Source organism: Poecilia mexicana, unplaced genomic scaffold (genome assembly GCF_051168715.1).
Source record: "Poecilia mexicana isolate PSO_F unplaced genomic scaffold, ASM5116871v1 scaffold_13, whole genome shotgun sequence".
NCBI lineage: Eukaryota > Metazoa > Chordata > Actinopteri > Cyprinodontiformes > Poeciliidae > Poecilia > Poecilia mexicana.
In genome coordinates this window covers 23838540-23854336 of record NW_028263382.1, presented here as the reverse complement: position 1 = coordinate 23854336, position 15797 = coordinate 23838540, and the positions used below count along the sequence as shown (strand labels likewise).

The window sequence follows — 15797 nt, the reverse complement described above, 5'->3', positions numbered from 1 at the left end:
TTCCTTTAACAGAGGGCTAAATTAATTTAGCAAAAACAGCTGAACAGACACATTGAACATTGGTTTAGCTTTATTTTAATTTTTTCACTTGGACAAGTAGAGTATGTAGTACACTTTGCCCCCAAAAATTAAATTGTTTTCAATACATCCTGTCTTTGCTTTTTAAATATGGTATTTCAGAATGACATAAGACATAATATTAACAAAATATGAAGATATTAATTTCAAATGAAGATGAAACTCTAAAGCAGGGGTCACCAACTCCAGTCCTCAAGGGCTACCATCCTGCAACTTTTAGATTCACCTCTGCTCCAAAATGTCTGAATTCCCTCACCAGCATTCATTCCTCTCTGCAATAGGCTGGAAACGAGCAGTTCATTTGATCCAGGTGCGTTTGAGCAGAGACGCATCTAAAAGTTACAGGATGGTAGCCATCGAGGACTGGAGTTGGTGACCCCTGCTCTTAAGCAATTAAACGAATAGTTGGTAAAGCTCTGTTGGCACAAACACTAACCTATAAAAAATAGCTAAAACGTAAAACCACAACATAAATATAACATATTTTATGTAAAACTACACAATTTATAAAAAGTAATATGAGATATCCAATAATTTATCATAGTCGCCATGCCTGACAGTCTGTACTGAGGGCGACAAAATCCCACGCTTTACGTCCTCTCTGCTGACTTGAAGTTGGTGACGTCGCAGGAAAACAAAGATGGCAGGGATAGGAAGCAGCAACTACTGGGAGGGTAAGGAGCCTGTGGTTTTAACTAGTTTAAAATAAATGTTTCACACGACAACGTTTAATTTCATCCAGGTAATGTCAGGAGATAGGGTGTGCGTTTTGCTGCGTCAAACCCGTGTTATTAAAACATGTACACGTCATACAACAATTAGTTAGCTCCCAACAAGCTAACGCATATCGCCATGTAACTGTAAGTGTTTCTCCCTAAGCTGTTAAATCGGAGACGGTACTTTAAACGGCTTATCAACTTGACACAAAGGCACGTGTTGTTTGGTGTGTTTATTTGAAAACAGCAGGACGACAAAATTATACGTAATTAGCTGGAAGAAAGTTAGTCAGGCTCTTTGACTCTAGTATGCAATAAAAACGGGCTGTCATCTAATGGGGCAAATGTTCCCGCTTTTCTAAATCATAAAACAATAAAGCGTTTACAAGACTCCTAGCAAGGCTTCAAATACGAATGATATAACAGTTATTTCAGTATAATCACATTATGTCGATACCTACAGTTACCTACAGTTAATGACTGAATTATTCTTTAATAATGTAATAATGCAAATGTATCAAGCTGTTTTTTTTTTATTTTTCGCTGATTCTTGTGTTACAGATCTGAGAAAGCAGGCCAGGCAGTTGGAGAATGAACTTGACCTGAAATTGGTCTCCTTTAGTAAACTGTGCACCAGCTACAGCAGCTCTAGAGATGGACGTCGAGGAGAGACGTAAGCTTTCACAAATGCACAGTCACAAGTCCAGTTTCATTATTTGTTTTTGTGCAGTTACAGCTTATGATCCAAGTAACACTTGAGAGGTTTTAATTGATGGAAAATTAAAACCTCTCCAGGGCAAACTACTTTTGACCTCTTCAGTTCAGATATTTTGTTTACTGATTTAACTGAAACTTACTGGTATATGAATGTTCAAACTCATCTTTAAGTTACTGTAATTTCAAACTGATTTCTTTTAATTATTTTCAGCATTTTAATGGTAAAGAGTAGCTGTCCCTAGTTGTCAGATAATGTCACAGTAAAAGCAAACAAACAAGCAAAAACTTTGATGCCCCTCATTTGCTTCTATAAATTGTATTAAAGTGTTTTGAAAATTTGTCTGTAAGCTCTTGTGTTTATCAGCAGAAATCCTGTTGACAGTGTATGGCATTGATTTTTAGAAATGTTAGTAAGTTACATAATTGTTTTTTGTGATGTATGTAACAGGTCCCTCTTGTAAATGAGACAATGAGTCTCAAAAATATATTTTTCCTGCATAAATAAAGGATTATACACACCAACTCTTAAGCACTATGTTGGATGTGTGATGATTTAGGCTTGTTTTATAGATACATGTATATAGAAATTCTTGGATACCTTTTGACACAAATATGTAAACAGTTCACCGAGATATACTGAGTATAAGTTTTAACACAATTTAAATGTGGTATTCTTTAAATAAATGGTAAATTCTTATTTTAATTGACCTATTGACATGGTGGGACTAATGATCTCTCAATCACTCATAACTCAATTCTTTGATTTAATCAGTTTTGAATATCTTTGGTTTGTCATTGTATAATTATGCCTCGGAAATGTATATTGCAAATAAGATTGTCATAAGTAGACTTTCTAACTGCTCTCAATGCCTTGTTTACCTAAAGTTCGGACACCACGCCCCTGCTAAATAACTCAACCCAGGACAGGATGTTTGACACCATGTCAGTTGAGATTGAACAGCTTCTGGCAAAAGTAAGTCTTCCCTCTTTAGCAGTGGGACATTAGAGAAGAAGAGGTTCAGTCTTGGATACACTGTGCTTTATGTCAGAATTTCTTTGTTTTTCACCAGGTTATCCCCTTTCATGTCTTTTTCAGCTAACAGGAGTGAACGACAAGATGGCAGAGTACACCAACACCCCGGGAACAGCTTCTCTCAATGCTGCACTCATGCACACTCTCCAGAGACATCGGGATATTCTACAGGTTAACCAAATTATTATTTGTTGTTATCTTTATGTTCAGGGTTTCCATTGGATTTGTTTTTCTTCTTCCAAAGCAGTCCAGCTACAAATAAATTAAGCTTTTGCTGCAAGTCTGAACTGATTTTATCCAAATTCAGACAGGATGCTACAATCTCAACAATATTCAGAGCCAGAAGTGAAAGTCTTTGAAAGAGTTCACATTTGTTAATCATCTACGGGGTCTGACTGAGATAGAAGTCCTTGTACATGTTCATATTAGCAATAATGTATAATTTTAGTTGGAATTAAAATATTCTGTGATGGTTTTTTCATTTTTGTTTTACACACATATTTTACTTTTACTTGTTTCTGTTCAGGATTACACTCACGAATTTCACAAAACCAAAAGCAACTTTCTGGCCATCCGGGAAAGGGAAGATCTTTTAGGATCTGTCAGGAAAGACATTGAGTGAGTACTCAGTCCTCTGTTCATTCACCTGCATTTGACTTGGGAAGTGCAGAATTATAATGGCAACTAGATTCAACTTGGATGCTGAGTACACTCAGGTTCGTACAAACAGAAGGAATGGATGAATGAGCAGTTTCACTCACTGTTTACATCTCATAGCTCGGACTGTAACAGGATGCACATACGTTTATTTCAGTTCATCATTTACAAATCGTTTTCATTTGTATGCTGGTTTGTTATTCAAATGGTCATAAACCCTTATTTGTGTGCATTAGCATTCAGATGTCACACTTTACATTTCGACCTGAACCTTATACCCACTGCTGCCTTGCAGCAACTGTGTGACATTTGCATGTTCTCCCTGTGCATGGATGGATTGTCTCTAGTTTCCTCTCACTGACCAAAAAGATAACTGTCAGGTTAATTGGTGATGCTAAATTGCCGTCGGGTATGAGTAACTGTGTGCCAAGTTGTTAGTCCTGTGTGGCTATGTTACCCAGTGATGGACTGGTGATCTGTCCATTGTGTGACTGCTTGAGATATGTGCCAACACTCAACAGTATAAAAATGGGATTAGGATGGAAACAGTAATAAATGTATGGATTGCAAACGCAAGGTTCAATGAAGGATGAATCGCAGACATAGGCCCTTGCAAGTCATTTTACAATTTTAAGAAAGCAAGTTACATTTGATTGTAGATAAATTACAAATAGCTGTTTTATTATTAGCATTCAGATCCATCTGTACCTCTTGTCCTGAGTGTCAGCAAGTAAGCTCTTTTTCACAGAGCTCAGATGTTGTTGAGTTTGTTTACCGGACAGGAAGATGAGCCAAGACTCCGACCTGACTTGCTCTTGGAAAATGTTTGGTATCGAAGCCTTTGAAGATTCATCGCCTCCGTGGCTTTGCGTTGAGAAGGCGCACCTTTTCTTCAGATTGACTCATTTCTGAGTGAGTGTATTGAAATGAGCCGGAACCCCCTTCAGACCATGAATCTTACAGCCTTTTTTTGTAATAGTGTATTGATTCGTGAGATGCTGCAGTGAGCTTACAGTGAGCACTGCAGGATTCCTAATTATCCCGCTCCATCTAAGATGAAGACATCTGCGGAAGCCTCATTCAGGCACACATCCACCATAAGCCATTAGGTCATTTTATTCCACATTTAAAGTAGTTTTAACATATGGGACTCGCCTCTCTTTTTACTATCTAAAGTGTCATACTTTTTTTTTCTGGTGAGTTTGCCTTTGTAGCCAGATTAACTTTTCTGCATGATATTAATAGCAAATAATAGATTTTCAGCAGGACTACCGACTGTTATTGAGTTTCTAAAATTAAATGCTGAGGCAGTTGGTTCTCAATGCTTTTATACGCTAAACATAAATAGCATCTAAAACATATTCTTCTTAAAAATATTTGGAGCATTAGTTTTTCAGATAAATATGTTATATTCTGTTTTTATCAGACAACCAATTTTCCAACCGTTGGTTTAATGTGTTTATCTTTTGTTGCATTAATCACTACAATAACAAATAAGAATTTCACTGGTCTGCCTTAAAACCAGGAAGATGGAGCACATCACCCCTGTTCTGAAGTCCTTACACAACTCCCTTTAGCTCAGAGATAGACTTTGAAACTCTTCTGTAAATGTATAAATCACTGAACGGCTTAACGCCACAATACATTTGCAGCCTGTTGTTGCATCAACATTCCTGACCTCTCAGGTGTCCTGGGTCTGCTCTGCATCCCCCGAACCAGAATATAATGTGGAGAAGCAGCATTCAGCTTCCTCGGTTCCTTTAAACACATTATACCAAACATTCCTATGCAGTGGAGATGAATGTTAGGAAAATCGGAAAGGAACTCATTCTTACCGATACACAAATTGTTCAGAGGAAGATGAGAGCTTGGTTTGGACTTTAACTTTCTTCTCTGGGAGGTCTGATGTATAGGATTGTTTAAGCACGACTCACGCAGCAAACAGACCTGAAATAAACTTATAAATGCTACAAAAACCCATTTCTCTTTAGCTGCCTTTGAATAAAAACTACTGGACCATCATGAACTGTGGTGTTTTTCAACCTGCCATCATTTTCATCATGTTTATATTTTCTTTTTAATCAGCTAGAGCTCTTTTTCTGAGAATATGCTGAGAAATGAATGCCTTTGCATTGCCTCAATGTCATAAAATTTTTAAATAATACAAATCCCTCTTTTTAAGTACATCCCATACTAGTCCCAAAAACACGGTTAGATAATCTTTCTCAATACCGAAACCCCAAAAAGGCTGTATTTGCTACATTTCTCAGACATTTTCTCCAGCAGTGTTGTGTGTTAGGATTTTGTAATGGTCCAGGAAAGAAGCAAATGATGTTCTTCCAATCAAACTAGCTAAGCTTTTTAATTACTTGTTTCTGAGGCATTGTGATGCTAATCAGATATTTATGTGAAAATGGACTACTTGTTTGCTTATTTAGGAGAAAATACAGTTATGAGAAAACTGTATTGCTATTTTATTGACTAGAGAGAAAAGAAAGCTACCAGAGGAAATTTAAACAAATAATGTACATTTAGTTTTTCCTCAAATTAAAATTAAATTTGACAAATATTTTAAGTCTTTACGGAACCGACAGTTTTATTCCTTTAAAGGCGGCCTCAGCATAAAAAGTTTTATTAATGCTATTCTATGGATTATATTAATTATTTTTCATGCTCTGGTTATGTTTGTAAGCCATGCTGTGGTTAGATCTTTCTGTAAAACAAAATGGAAAATCTGCTGCACCTGAACTTTGCATCATGTAGGGGGCAGTAAAGAGCTTGGTGGCGATTTAGGTTTGCCCACAATGAGGATTGTTTTTGCTGCAGAAATACCAGCATGAATACTGATTAAAAGAGAAATAAGGCATAGTGCAGTTCTCCCAAGCATACTCCTTTTGTGTTTAACGCATAGCATTTCCTCAGATGTAGACATGCAGGCCTATACTCGCATTGTGCCATTCATAATAGCTGCAGCCACTGTGTGCGCCGAGTGGAGCAGCAGCGTTTCCTCTGCTGCTCCTTTCATTCTAAATGTCAGCAGCGAAAATGACAGCTCGTCTGTGATTTACATTGGTGCCCTTTTAAAAAGCCTTGCTGGAGTGATGCAGCGGGCTGTCAGTACTGGCAGTTCCAACCCTACGAATACATCAGCCCTGCTGACGGGGGAGCCAGCTGGAGCCCGAGGCAACACTCCATACGCTACATATCTGTTTTTGGCCGCTGGCTTTCAACACTGTGCTTGCGATGGAGAAAACTCATTTATTCTCGGTCTGCTTCCTGTAAGATGGGTGGGGTAGGTTGTTAATGTTATATATGTGCGCACAGTTCTCCCTCCATCCCTCTGTGCTCTTTATCTGGTTCTCGCCCAACAGGAAGGTGGGGCTGTGTTAAATGGACAGAAACCCAGGAGAGTGTGGGGTTTTCAGCTGTTGGCAGGAGCTGCATCAAGCAGAAGTGATTGAGTGAGATGGGTTTATGCATAGAGTTTGGTCTCGTAATAAAAGAGTGAGGAGCAGCTTCTTGTTTCAGCCTCTTCGTTAATTTGACAACTTACCCTGCTTTCAAGTTTTTATTCTGTTTTGCCTAATTTCATTTGCCTGTTTCATTTTTCCTTGTATCAAAACTTTCAGTTGCTCTGTATTGTAACCCTTCTGTCCTCTAGTTATGTCAGTGCCTCGTGTCCATGAATCAGATTAATTTCTGATGTATTCAGTCAGTTCACCACAAAAAAATCGGAGCAATTAGAAAAAGCTTCACTGGTAAATTTGGGTGATCTTTCTCACCTCAAAATTTTGGTGATTTTCCTTTTAAAAGAACTGTGGTTTGTTGATATTTTCAATATCTTACACAATACTTGCCCAAGTGTTGAATAGATAAATATTGTGACACACCACTTTCAAAAACATGGTTTAATTAGATGTGCTCATTTTTGCCATTTGTCATTTCAGAACGTATAAGAGTGGCTCAGGAGTCAACAACAGAAGAACAGAGCTGTTTCTAAAGGAGCATGAGCATCTTAGAAAGTAAGTTTCCAACAATCAACCAGACTTATGAAGGACTGCAGTTATCGTGATGATATTTTGGATCATTTCTTTCTGTTTTTCCATTATATCTTTCAGTTTGAAGTGTTGCCTAAAAATACATCCACATTCATTTAAAATAAATGCTTCAGATTGTTTCATGTTTAGCATTGTAACGTTTGCAATGTAATTATACAGAAGGAACCCGTCACTGTTATGACAAAAGCTATCTTTGATGATTTCAGTTTTTCATTCACGTTGCATCCTGAAACTGTTCAGCTTTGTTTCTTATGATGCAGAAGGTGAAATCAAGTGATTTCTTGCTGTTATTTGGCAGAGCGCAGAGAACTGTCAACAGTGTGTGCCTTTGTGAAATCTCTCTCTCTCTGCGTTGGAGAGGTGTGAGATGCGCCCTGTGTGGAAAGGAAAATGAAATATCAGCAGGGCACACCTTGCTGTGCACACAAGTTCAAACAGAAAGCAAATAAACCATCGATGGTTTTACTCACTGATCGGATTTCTGGTCAATTGGAGCTCATACAAAACGATGTTTGTACTTTTTCAAAGTTTTTGTTTCCAGGTCTTAAAACCTAAAACTGAAGAAACATCCCATCAAAGTTAGACAGACTTGCTCTTGGTGCAAACATGATTTGAGAAAACTTTACTTGATCTAAATAAACACACTCCTCCAAATATTTACACCCTTAAACCACCTATAAGTACATCTGAAATATTGGGAAGCACAAATATTACATTATCTGCACTTGAGAAGATTATTTAGCTTGATGAGTGGTAGTGATGAGGAATACTGAATAAAAGATTTACTCAACTTTGTGTTAACAGCCACAGGATGGTAGTAAATCTGCATAGCACAATTATTAATCTTAATTACTAGTTTCTGTTGTTGTTAGACTATGAAGCCCGAGAAGAAGATGGTAATATGTAGACTTAAAAGAAGAAGATAATGTGAAAGTAGCAGTACATCTCAGCTAAATATAATGTCATTAAATTTTGATTTATTTATTCCAGCAAACCCATTTTAAAAGTTATGCATGTTTAGGAATTGATTACACAGAGTTTACAAAGTGTAAACAATGCCATATACTGCACACTGCACAGTACTTTGTAAGCTCCTTTTTTGGTCTGATGTAGTAATTTAAAAACAAAACATTTAGTAAAAAGAAAAATAATTGAACTAAATAGCAAAAAAATGAAACGGGAAAGAATATTTGAATGCATCATTATGAACCTGCATGCAGTAAGACTTCCATGCTGGGTTTGCTTATTTTGGACTTAATCTGTTTGGGTTGTTTTATATTATGGTTAAAATAATTGGCAGAATTGTCAGTATAATGTAAATTGACATCTAAAAGTGAACGTTGTGGTATAATTAGCAGTCTGAAAAAACATGAAGGACATTATAACATTAAGCCTATCTTGTGCTAAACACGCTCCCTTTTCACAAGGAAGGCACTCAGCCTTTCTTGTTAACCCATCAGACACGTCAAGATATTGATCGTGAAATTATGCATTTAAGCCACCACCCATATCGTATGGGAAGGATGACAAGGAGATTGAAGAAGAGGGTAAAATTACACGATTGGTTTAGGGCTGTAAAGGTTCAACAGGGACTGAAGGGAAACAATCTGAGCTGATGTCTAAAGACTTTCAATCTATATTTTTACCATGACTGTCAGGGACTAAACAGTGAAGGTGTAAAAATCTTCTCTATCTGGGTTTTTCTTGATCCTGTTGCATTTTCTCTGCTTCTGACCGGTCTGACCGGTCATGTCTCATTTTATCCGACTTTTTTGTCATTTACTTGAGACATTTATCCTAATTCTGGCCCCCAAAGAAGCCGGACACAGTAAATATGGATGTAAACAATGGCTGATGATGATGATAATTATGAAATTATGAAAGAAAGCCTGTCAGTGATGTGCGTCACATCACAATCCCAACACTGACTTCACTTCCAAACAGACTTTGCACAATGTTTGATGGAGTCAGTGCTCCACATGTATTGGTATAAAACCAACACATTTCAGTTTTGAAAAAGGATGTAAACACTCTAAATGGCAGCCTTTGTTAATGCACTGGAAGCAAACAGTCCATTATGATCAGCTGAGTTGCATTTTCCAGTAAGATATTGGAAAAATGTTTGTAATAAATGGTTTGTTATTAGCTGAAAGTTATTTTCTAATTGGTTCAAGTGAGCTTGAGATGTTCTGGTCGCCCATCTGCAAAATCCTGTTTCCATTGTTTCTTCCGTCCTGTTGGAGGGTTTTGGGCCTGTGCGCGTACAATCACAGGCGGGCTTAAACCCACCCGCTCAACGTAGCGTTGATGACAAATGTGCCACATTAGCGTTTCTCGTTCCTGTCCCAAGCAGTGACATTTTTTCTGTCTCACAATCAGTGAACTGTGTTGGTTTTCAGAACTTAAAACAAAAAAAATAATCTCTGACCATAATGCTTCTTAAAAAGATTAAAAAAATAAATAAAAAAACTTTCCATGAGTTTGTTGCTGGTGTGCAGAAAAAGACAGGAAAACATGTGGTTGTAGTGGGTTCATTTATCATGCTGGGAAAGGCAATTAGCTTGAAGCTAATGAGCAGTTTAATGACTGCAGCAAAACACAACTAGTGAGGTAAAAACGGATGGAGCCCACTTAAAGATAAAACCACAGAAAATACGATTTGAATGAGCACAATGGCAAAAGAGATCGTTAAGGAGACAAAACATAAGTATTTTCATCTATTTCATATCCACAGGGAAAGCATAATCATTCTTGTGTCATCTCATTTGCCGACTGCTTTCATTTTCTCTTCATGTTCACTCAGATGTGTATTAAATAGGAAGCAGTGAGACACTGACATCATGTCATGGGTGCCCAGTAACAGCTGTGTTTACACCACAACCTGGTAAAAATCCAGTAATAATGACTTTGTCTTCAAAGTTTCTGACCACAGACACAAAGCTACTTCAACTTTCAACGGAATGTTATGACGTGTGTAGCCAATTTACAAGTTTTACTTTAGAAAAATGATGTCTAATCAATGTCGTTCTCCCTGCTCTGCCTCTAAACTACAGCTCAGACCGGCTGATGGATGACACAATAAGGTAAGCATCTGTCTTATGCGTGAACTCGTATTTTGCAAAACCTCTCCCATCTTCCATAACCTTTGACTAATGTTGCATGGTTAAAATATTTTGGTGCTAGGGTTAGCCTGATTGTTTGCAATGCTATATGACATGGCTACCTTGAGTAGTAACGTCTCAATCTAACTGTATTGTCTTGCAAAATATATTGAAAATCACTAGACAAAATATTAATACTAGGCAAAGTATTAATAAATATACTGCAATAAATATTAGTCAACTGTATGAGAACCATGGACTAGCACTATTCTTACCAGTGATATATTTGGTAAGTTTTATTCAGTAGAATTGACAAATTGTGTTTGCTGATTTACAGTTGAGCTCAATTTTTTTCATATCCCTAACAGATTCAACTTAGTGATTTTCATTTGATTCTGATAAGAATTGAGATCAGCAGCTATCAAAATATAATACAACAATGAAAGGAGTATCAGTTTTGAAAGAGAATGTGTTTGTATTTTAAGTTAAGAAAAGGCTTGTTCAGATTATTTAAAACCTTCTCGACAATCATTAGCACTGCAGAAATTAAACCCTTATCATAAATGCATGTTTCCACTGGTATTTTGATGATTCATCTTTAGGTATGAACACCTTTTTAGTGGCTGGACTAGCATAACTCTGGCATACATTAGAGAACAGTATAGATAAAAAAAAAGCCAAGTTTTATTTTTATTTTGGTTTTAGCAGAGCAACAATTCTTCTTCTTTGGATTTAGCCTAAAGTGAAGCTGATGCAGAGATCTCCACTCTTTGCATACAGTGTCTCCTTATCCTCAGTCTCTCTTCTCATGAAGTGGTTTACACAGAGATCAGGGCTGCTGGAGTCAGCATAGCATTTCCTCCTGACTTAGGAGAACACGATCCCTAAAACACACCTCCAGGCCAACACTGCAGACCGTACCCTCAGCAGTCTGCAGTCACAGGAGGGGCGGGGACCTCGCCCACCCGTACTCCTACTCATATCTCCTTCTACACCCTGAAAATTTATGCTGGCTGTGTTTTTTTTTTGTTTTTTTTTCCCCTCACTCGCTTACAACAAATATCTCAGGTAAACAACTGCAGTGATGTCATTGGGCTTATCTTCTATGAATCCGTCTTCCTGCGTTGGGGGAGGTAGATTTTTATCCTGAAAATACTGAAATATTTATGTTAAACATTAGTCATGTCCAAAGTAATTAATAACAGCTGACAAATATAACTGTAAGTAACATTTGTCAAGTCTGGTCCACCAAACTCTAATGCATTAGTTAAGGATTCAAAGACTGGCTCAGTGTCTTCTATTGATTCGTGTGTGTAACAGATGCCAAAGACTCTGGCTGAAACTTTTCCTGCCAATTGCTCAGTTGCACTTTCGTTCTTTGAAACTTGCTGAAGTCCAGATTTGAGAGGCCCAAAAGAGCAGTGGAACTCCAAAGTTGGAGATCCATTGAAAAATCGGACCTAAATCAGAGAATTGCTGCTCGATCGGCCTTAGCCATTGACCGGTGTGGTGCAAACTAAAAGATCTGTCGTCTCTTTTCTATGATATGCTTGAAACTTTTGCACGTCACTTTCCATGCAAAGATTGTTTTTTTTAAAATAAAAACTTGATGGGAGAATGTGCGTTCCCTCGCGCAATCTCTGACCTATACATACTCTCATTTTGTTGATGACCATTAAATAACGTTGATCGGCTAAATGATTTAAATATACCTCAATATTCAAGTACTTTACTTTGACCAATTATGGTTGAATGGGAGAAATTGCTTTTTGGTGTTAATTGTTTTATAAATCAGAATATTTTGGTGTACGCCAACATATACTTTTACTAAATATATTCTGAATCTGTGTGTGTTCTCCTCTTTAAAAGGCTTTACCAACCTAGTACTGTCACTCTAGCTGCGTTTCATTGCACCTGGATGTATTTTGTGCATTCTACTTTGTGAATCCAGTGCAGAGACGGTTCATTTAAAATCCCCTTTTCAGTGTAAACTGAAAGTCCACAGCAGCAAATCCAGGAAAAATATGTTGATATTATGCTGATTTTAGATTCTTTATTTCTTAAAAGAACATCAGAATCATCTAATATCTGTGCTGGTAGGTCAAAGATTTCCTTAAATCAGGGATGAGAAAAAAGCTTTAAATCTCTCTCTCAAGAAAAAGTTTCACAGTGGAACTCAATTTTGTGTTGTTTGCAGTAAAATGGCACTTTATGAAAATGTTGCAGTATTGCCTCTCGCTCATTTATCTTGTCTCTTTCTTCAGCATTGCAATGGCGACCAAGGAGAACATGACCTCACAGAGGGGCATGCTGAAATCCATACACAGCAGGGTGAACACTCTGGCCAGTATCCTTTACACTCCACACGGGTCTCCCTGCGAGTGCAGGAACACAGAATCACTGCAGCTATTTAACCACCTGGTTTTTGTTTTTTTTTGTTTGTTGTTTTAACAGAAAAGTAGAATTGATCAAACATATTGAGAGCTATTACGCACTGGTAGTACGGTGGGTTTTCACTTGATATTTTCTTTGACGTTTTGACTCTCAGATCGTTTCCCAACTATCAACAGTCTCATCCAGCGAATCAATCTTCGAAAGAGAAGGGACTCCCTCATCCTCGGCACTGTGATCGGCGTCTGCACCATTCTCCTCCTGCTCTACGCTTTCCACTAACCTCCCCTGGTCAGACGATTTCTAACAAGGCAGGACTCCTCTGCTCTTTGTAGCATACGAACCCTCACCTCCTCCCCAGAGATGGCGCTCGGTGATCGAAGGACCACGGAGGTTCCAGAGCAGAGAGACATTTAGTTGGTCCTGTTCTAGGACAGGTCCAGATTTGGCCATCAAGTTCCCACTGAGCCAGCATTTAACAACGAGACAGATTTAGAGCTTGTGGTCGCTTCTTCTTCTTCTTGTTCTTCTTCTTATACCCACAAGGAAATGGAGACCAAAAGTGACACCAGTTAATTTTTGTTTGTGGACAAGCTTTGTGCTTTTTTTCTAAGATCAGAGACTAAAGCTGTCTTGTTTTAATAAGGAGGTTGAAGTATTTTTTTTCTTTGATTATTTTTAATGATTTTGGGGGAGTCATAATTCATTGTAAGCTGTAAAATGTGAATTAATAAATTATTCATATCAATATGTGTTTTAAAAATATGTGGAGTGAGTTAATTTTCTTTTTGTTCTTTTGAGACGAGCCGTTTCTGATAAAGTTTTAGTACCAGGACATACAAATGTATACAATACTTTTGTTAACACGCCCGTCACTTTGCATGCAACGGCAGCAAAGTCGTTGCATAAAAGTATAAAAACAAAGATAAAAGTATAAAAACAATTAAGAATATCATACAACAAAACAAGATTGTCAGTCATTAAAAAGCAGCATTCTTTGACTGTACAACTGTGTAGAAAAATGTACAAAAGTTTCTACTTGAGCTTTAAAAACATGTAATCCTATTAAGTTAGCACAGATTCTTAACCTTTTCCTGCCTAAATTTATTGGCAGTTCTTTACGAAATTTTTTTTTTTTTTTCTGTCAAGCAGATGCTAAGTTAATTGGTAATTCAAATATAAATCTAGGTATGATGCTGATTGACAACATTAGGCAGAATTTAGCTTAATAATATAACAAATACTCGATGCTTTTCTAGAATGCAGCTGATTTTATTAATGATAATGTTGCTGAAAAAGGAATTTGATTTATTGCATAACTTTCTGTACAGTTTATTCTGGTACATGGTTACAGAAACCATGGCACGCTATCCGGTCACATTGTTTCTGGTTATGTTGCTTTTTTTCCCTCCTTATTAAAAGCAACTCACTGACATTCTCCATTCAATCTGAATGATTGTGAACTTTATTGCTTGTCCCAAGAGTTGCAGCTGTATTTTTAAGCAAAAGATGGCTCTGTACATAGACATGCAGATTAAAGAGGGCATACGCCACACTTTTCAGATTTTTATCTGTAAAACAAGTTTATTTTTAAGTTGTTACTTCACAAATTTGCTTGAATTTGAGTTAATTGGCCTTTTACTCCTTTTTAGGAGCCTAAAAACATGGCAGCTGTGCGAGACGTATCAATGTGGTTTTCTCACGCTGCTCCATTGTTCCATTTCACACAAATCCAAATTAAATCGAATCACTTCTGTTGACAAATTACAGTTTCTATTCACCTCCATCAGATCCTTTGAACATAGACTAGCTGAGGTATTGTGAAAGGGTTTCGCTCTTTAGATGCCATTCACATCGTGACGGCCAGTTATTCAGGACGGTGCTCTTAAGAGGCAAACCGTGTACTAAAGCCAGCTTTGACATTTATACGTGGATGTAAGATGACGGCAGAGGTGCAGCTCTTAAATATTTGAACGTCCCAAACCCATGCACATGATCTGGGCTCCTGTATGCGTTCTGCCCCACCAGCTCCAGAGAAGATATTTGCCCGAAGCATTTCTGATTTCATGGCTTCCATCACTTGTCCAAGACAATATTCATTGGTCAGTGTCTTTATGGAGCAATGCGGACTTTTTATGAGCTAGACAGCTGGACAATCAGGCCTCTCCTATCCATGAATTATATTTTTCTCTACCTCACTTTCTTCTTTCCATCTGAATCTTTTACAGTCATGAAAAATATTAGTTGTCAGAAACTGCTTCGTGTTCAGGGTTGCATGCAATAAATGCAGCAGCTTTGTTCTGTACTCCAATCCATAGGAATGGGACTGTAGCCAAATTAGTCTGCAATGGGAATATATTGAATTTAACATTAAAAAACCCCTCTTGCATCTTTCATTCTGAGTCTCTGAAAAGTAGTAAAAGTAGTGATGTGTTTCGTAACGTCAGATCGGGCAGCCAGGTGAAAAAATGTTTTTATGGCTTCAAGGTTTTGTTGGATATTCATAACTCTTTGATCATATGAAATGATAAACTTAAATTTCAATTTTTCATCAATTTAAAACATTCACATCTATATTTTTCAATTTTCTGACCCTCCTGCAGCACATAGTGGTAGCAGAATAATGTGGGAAATTGTTTTTATTCATTAGGGACAGAAAAATCTGAGAGAGGCTGAAGATAATCTGAGTGGAGCAGAGGTCCACCTGTCAACAGGACAAGGAAATTAAACACACAATGAAACGGTTTAGATCAAAGCATGTTGAGGTGCAAAAATGGTCCAGTCAAAGTCCATACCAAAGTCTAAGTTCACAGAAGGTTCAAATGGGCAAGAATATCCAAAGCCGGTAGAAACAAACCCCTAAAAGGATTAAAGCTGGAACTGCAGAAAAATGTAGCGTTGAGGTCCATTTTTAGGAAAGGTTTAAGAATATGTACTATTTTTTATTCCACTTCACAATTATGCACTACTTGGTGTTGGTCTGTCACATAAAATCCTATTAAAATATGAGTTCCTACACATTCTAATGATCTGAACAAACTTAAAA

At 37.4% G+C, this 15797-nt stretch overlaps 1 protein-coding gene across 1 annotated transcript; it reads left to right on the top strand.

Annotated features, from left to right (window-relative positions):
* Positions 1-636: 636 nt before the first annotated feature.
* Positions 637-13514, top strand: gosr1 (golgi SNAP receptor complex member 1). Its single transcript, XM_015003608.2, has 9 exons — positions 637-752; positions 1356-1467; positions 2397-2484; positions 2608-2715; positions 3071-3162; positions 7149-7223; positions 10313-10342; positions 12625-12707; positions 12909-13514. Exons 1-9 carry the CDS (start codon positions 719-721, stop codon positions 13031-13033), a joined length of 747 nt encoding a protein of 248 aa, XP_014859094.1. The 5' UTR covers positions 637-718; the 3' UTR covers positions 13034-13514.
* Positions 13515-15797: the final 2283 nt, after the last annotated feature.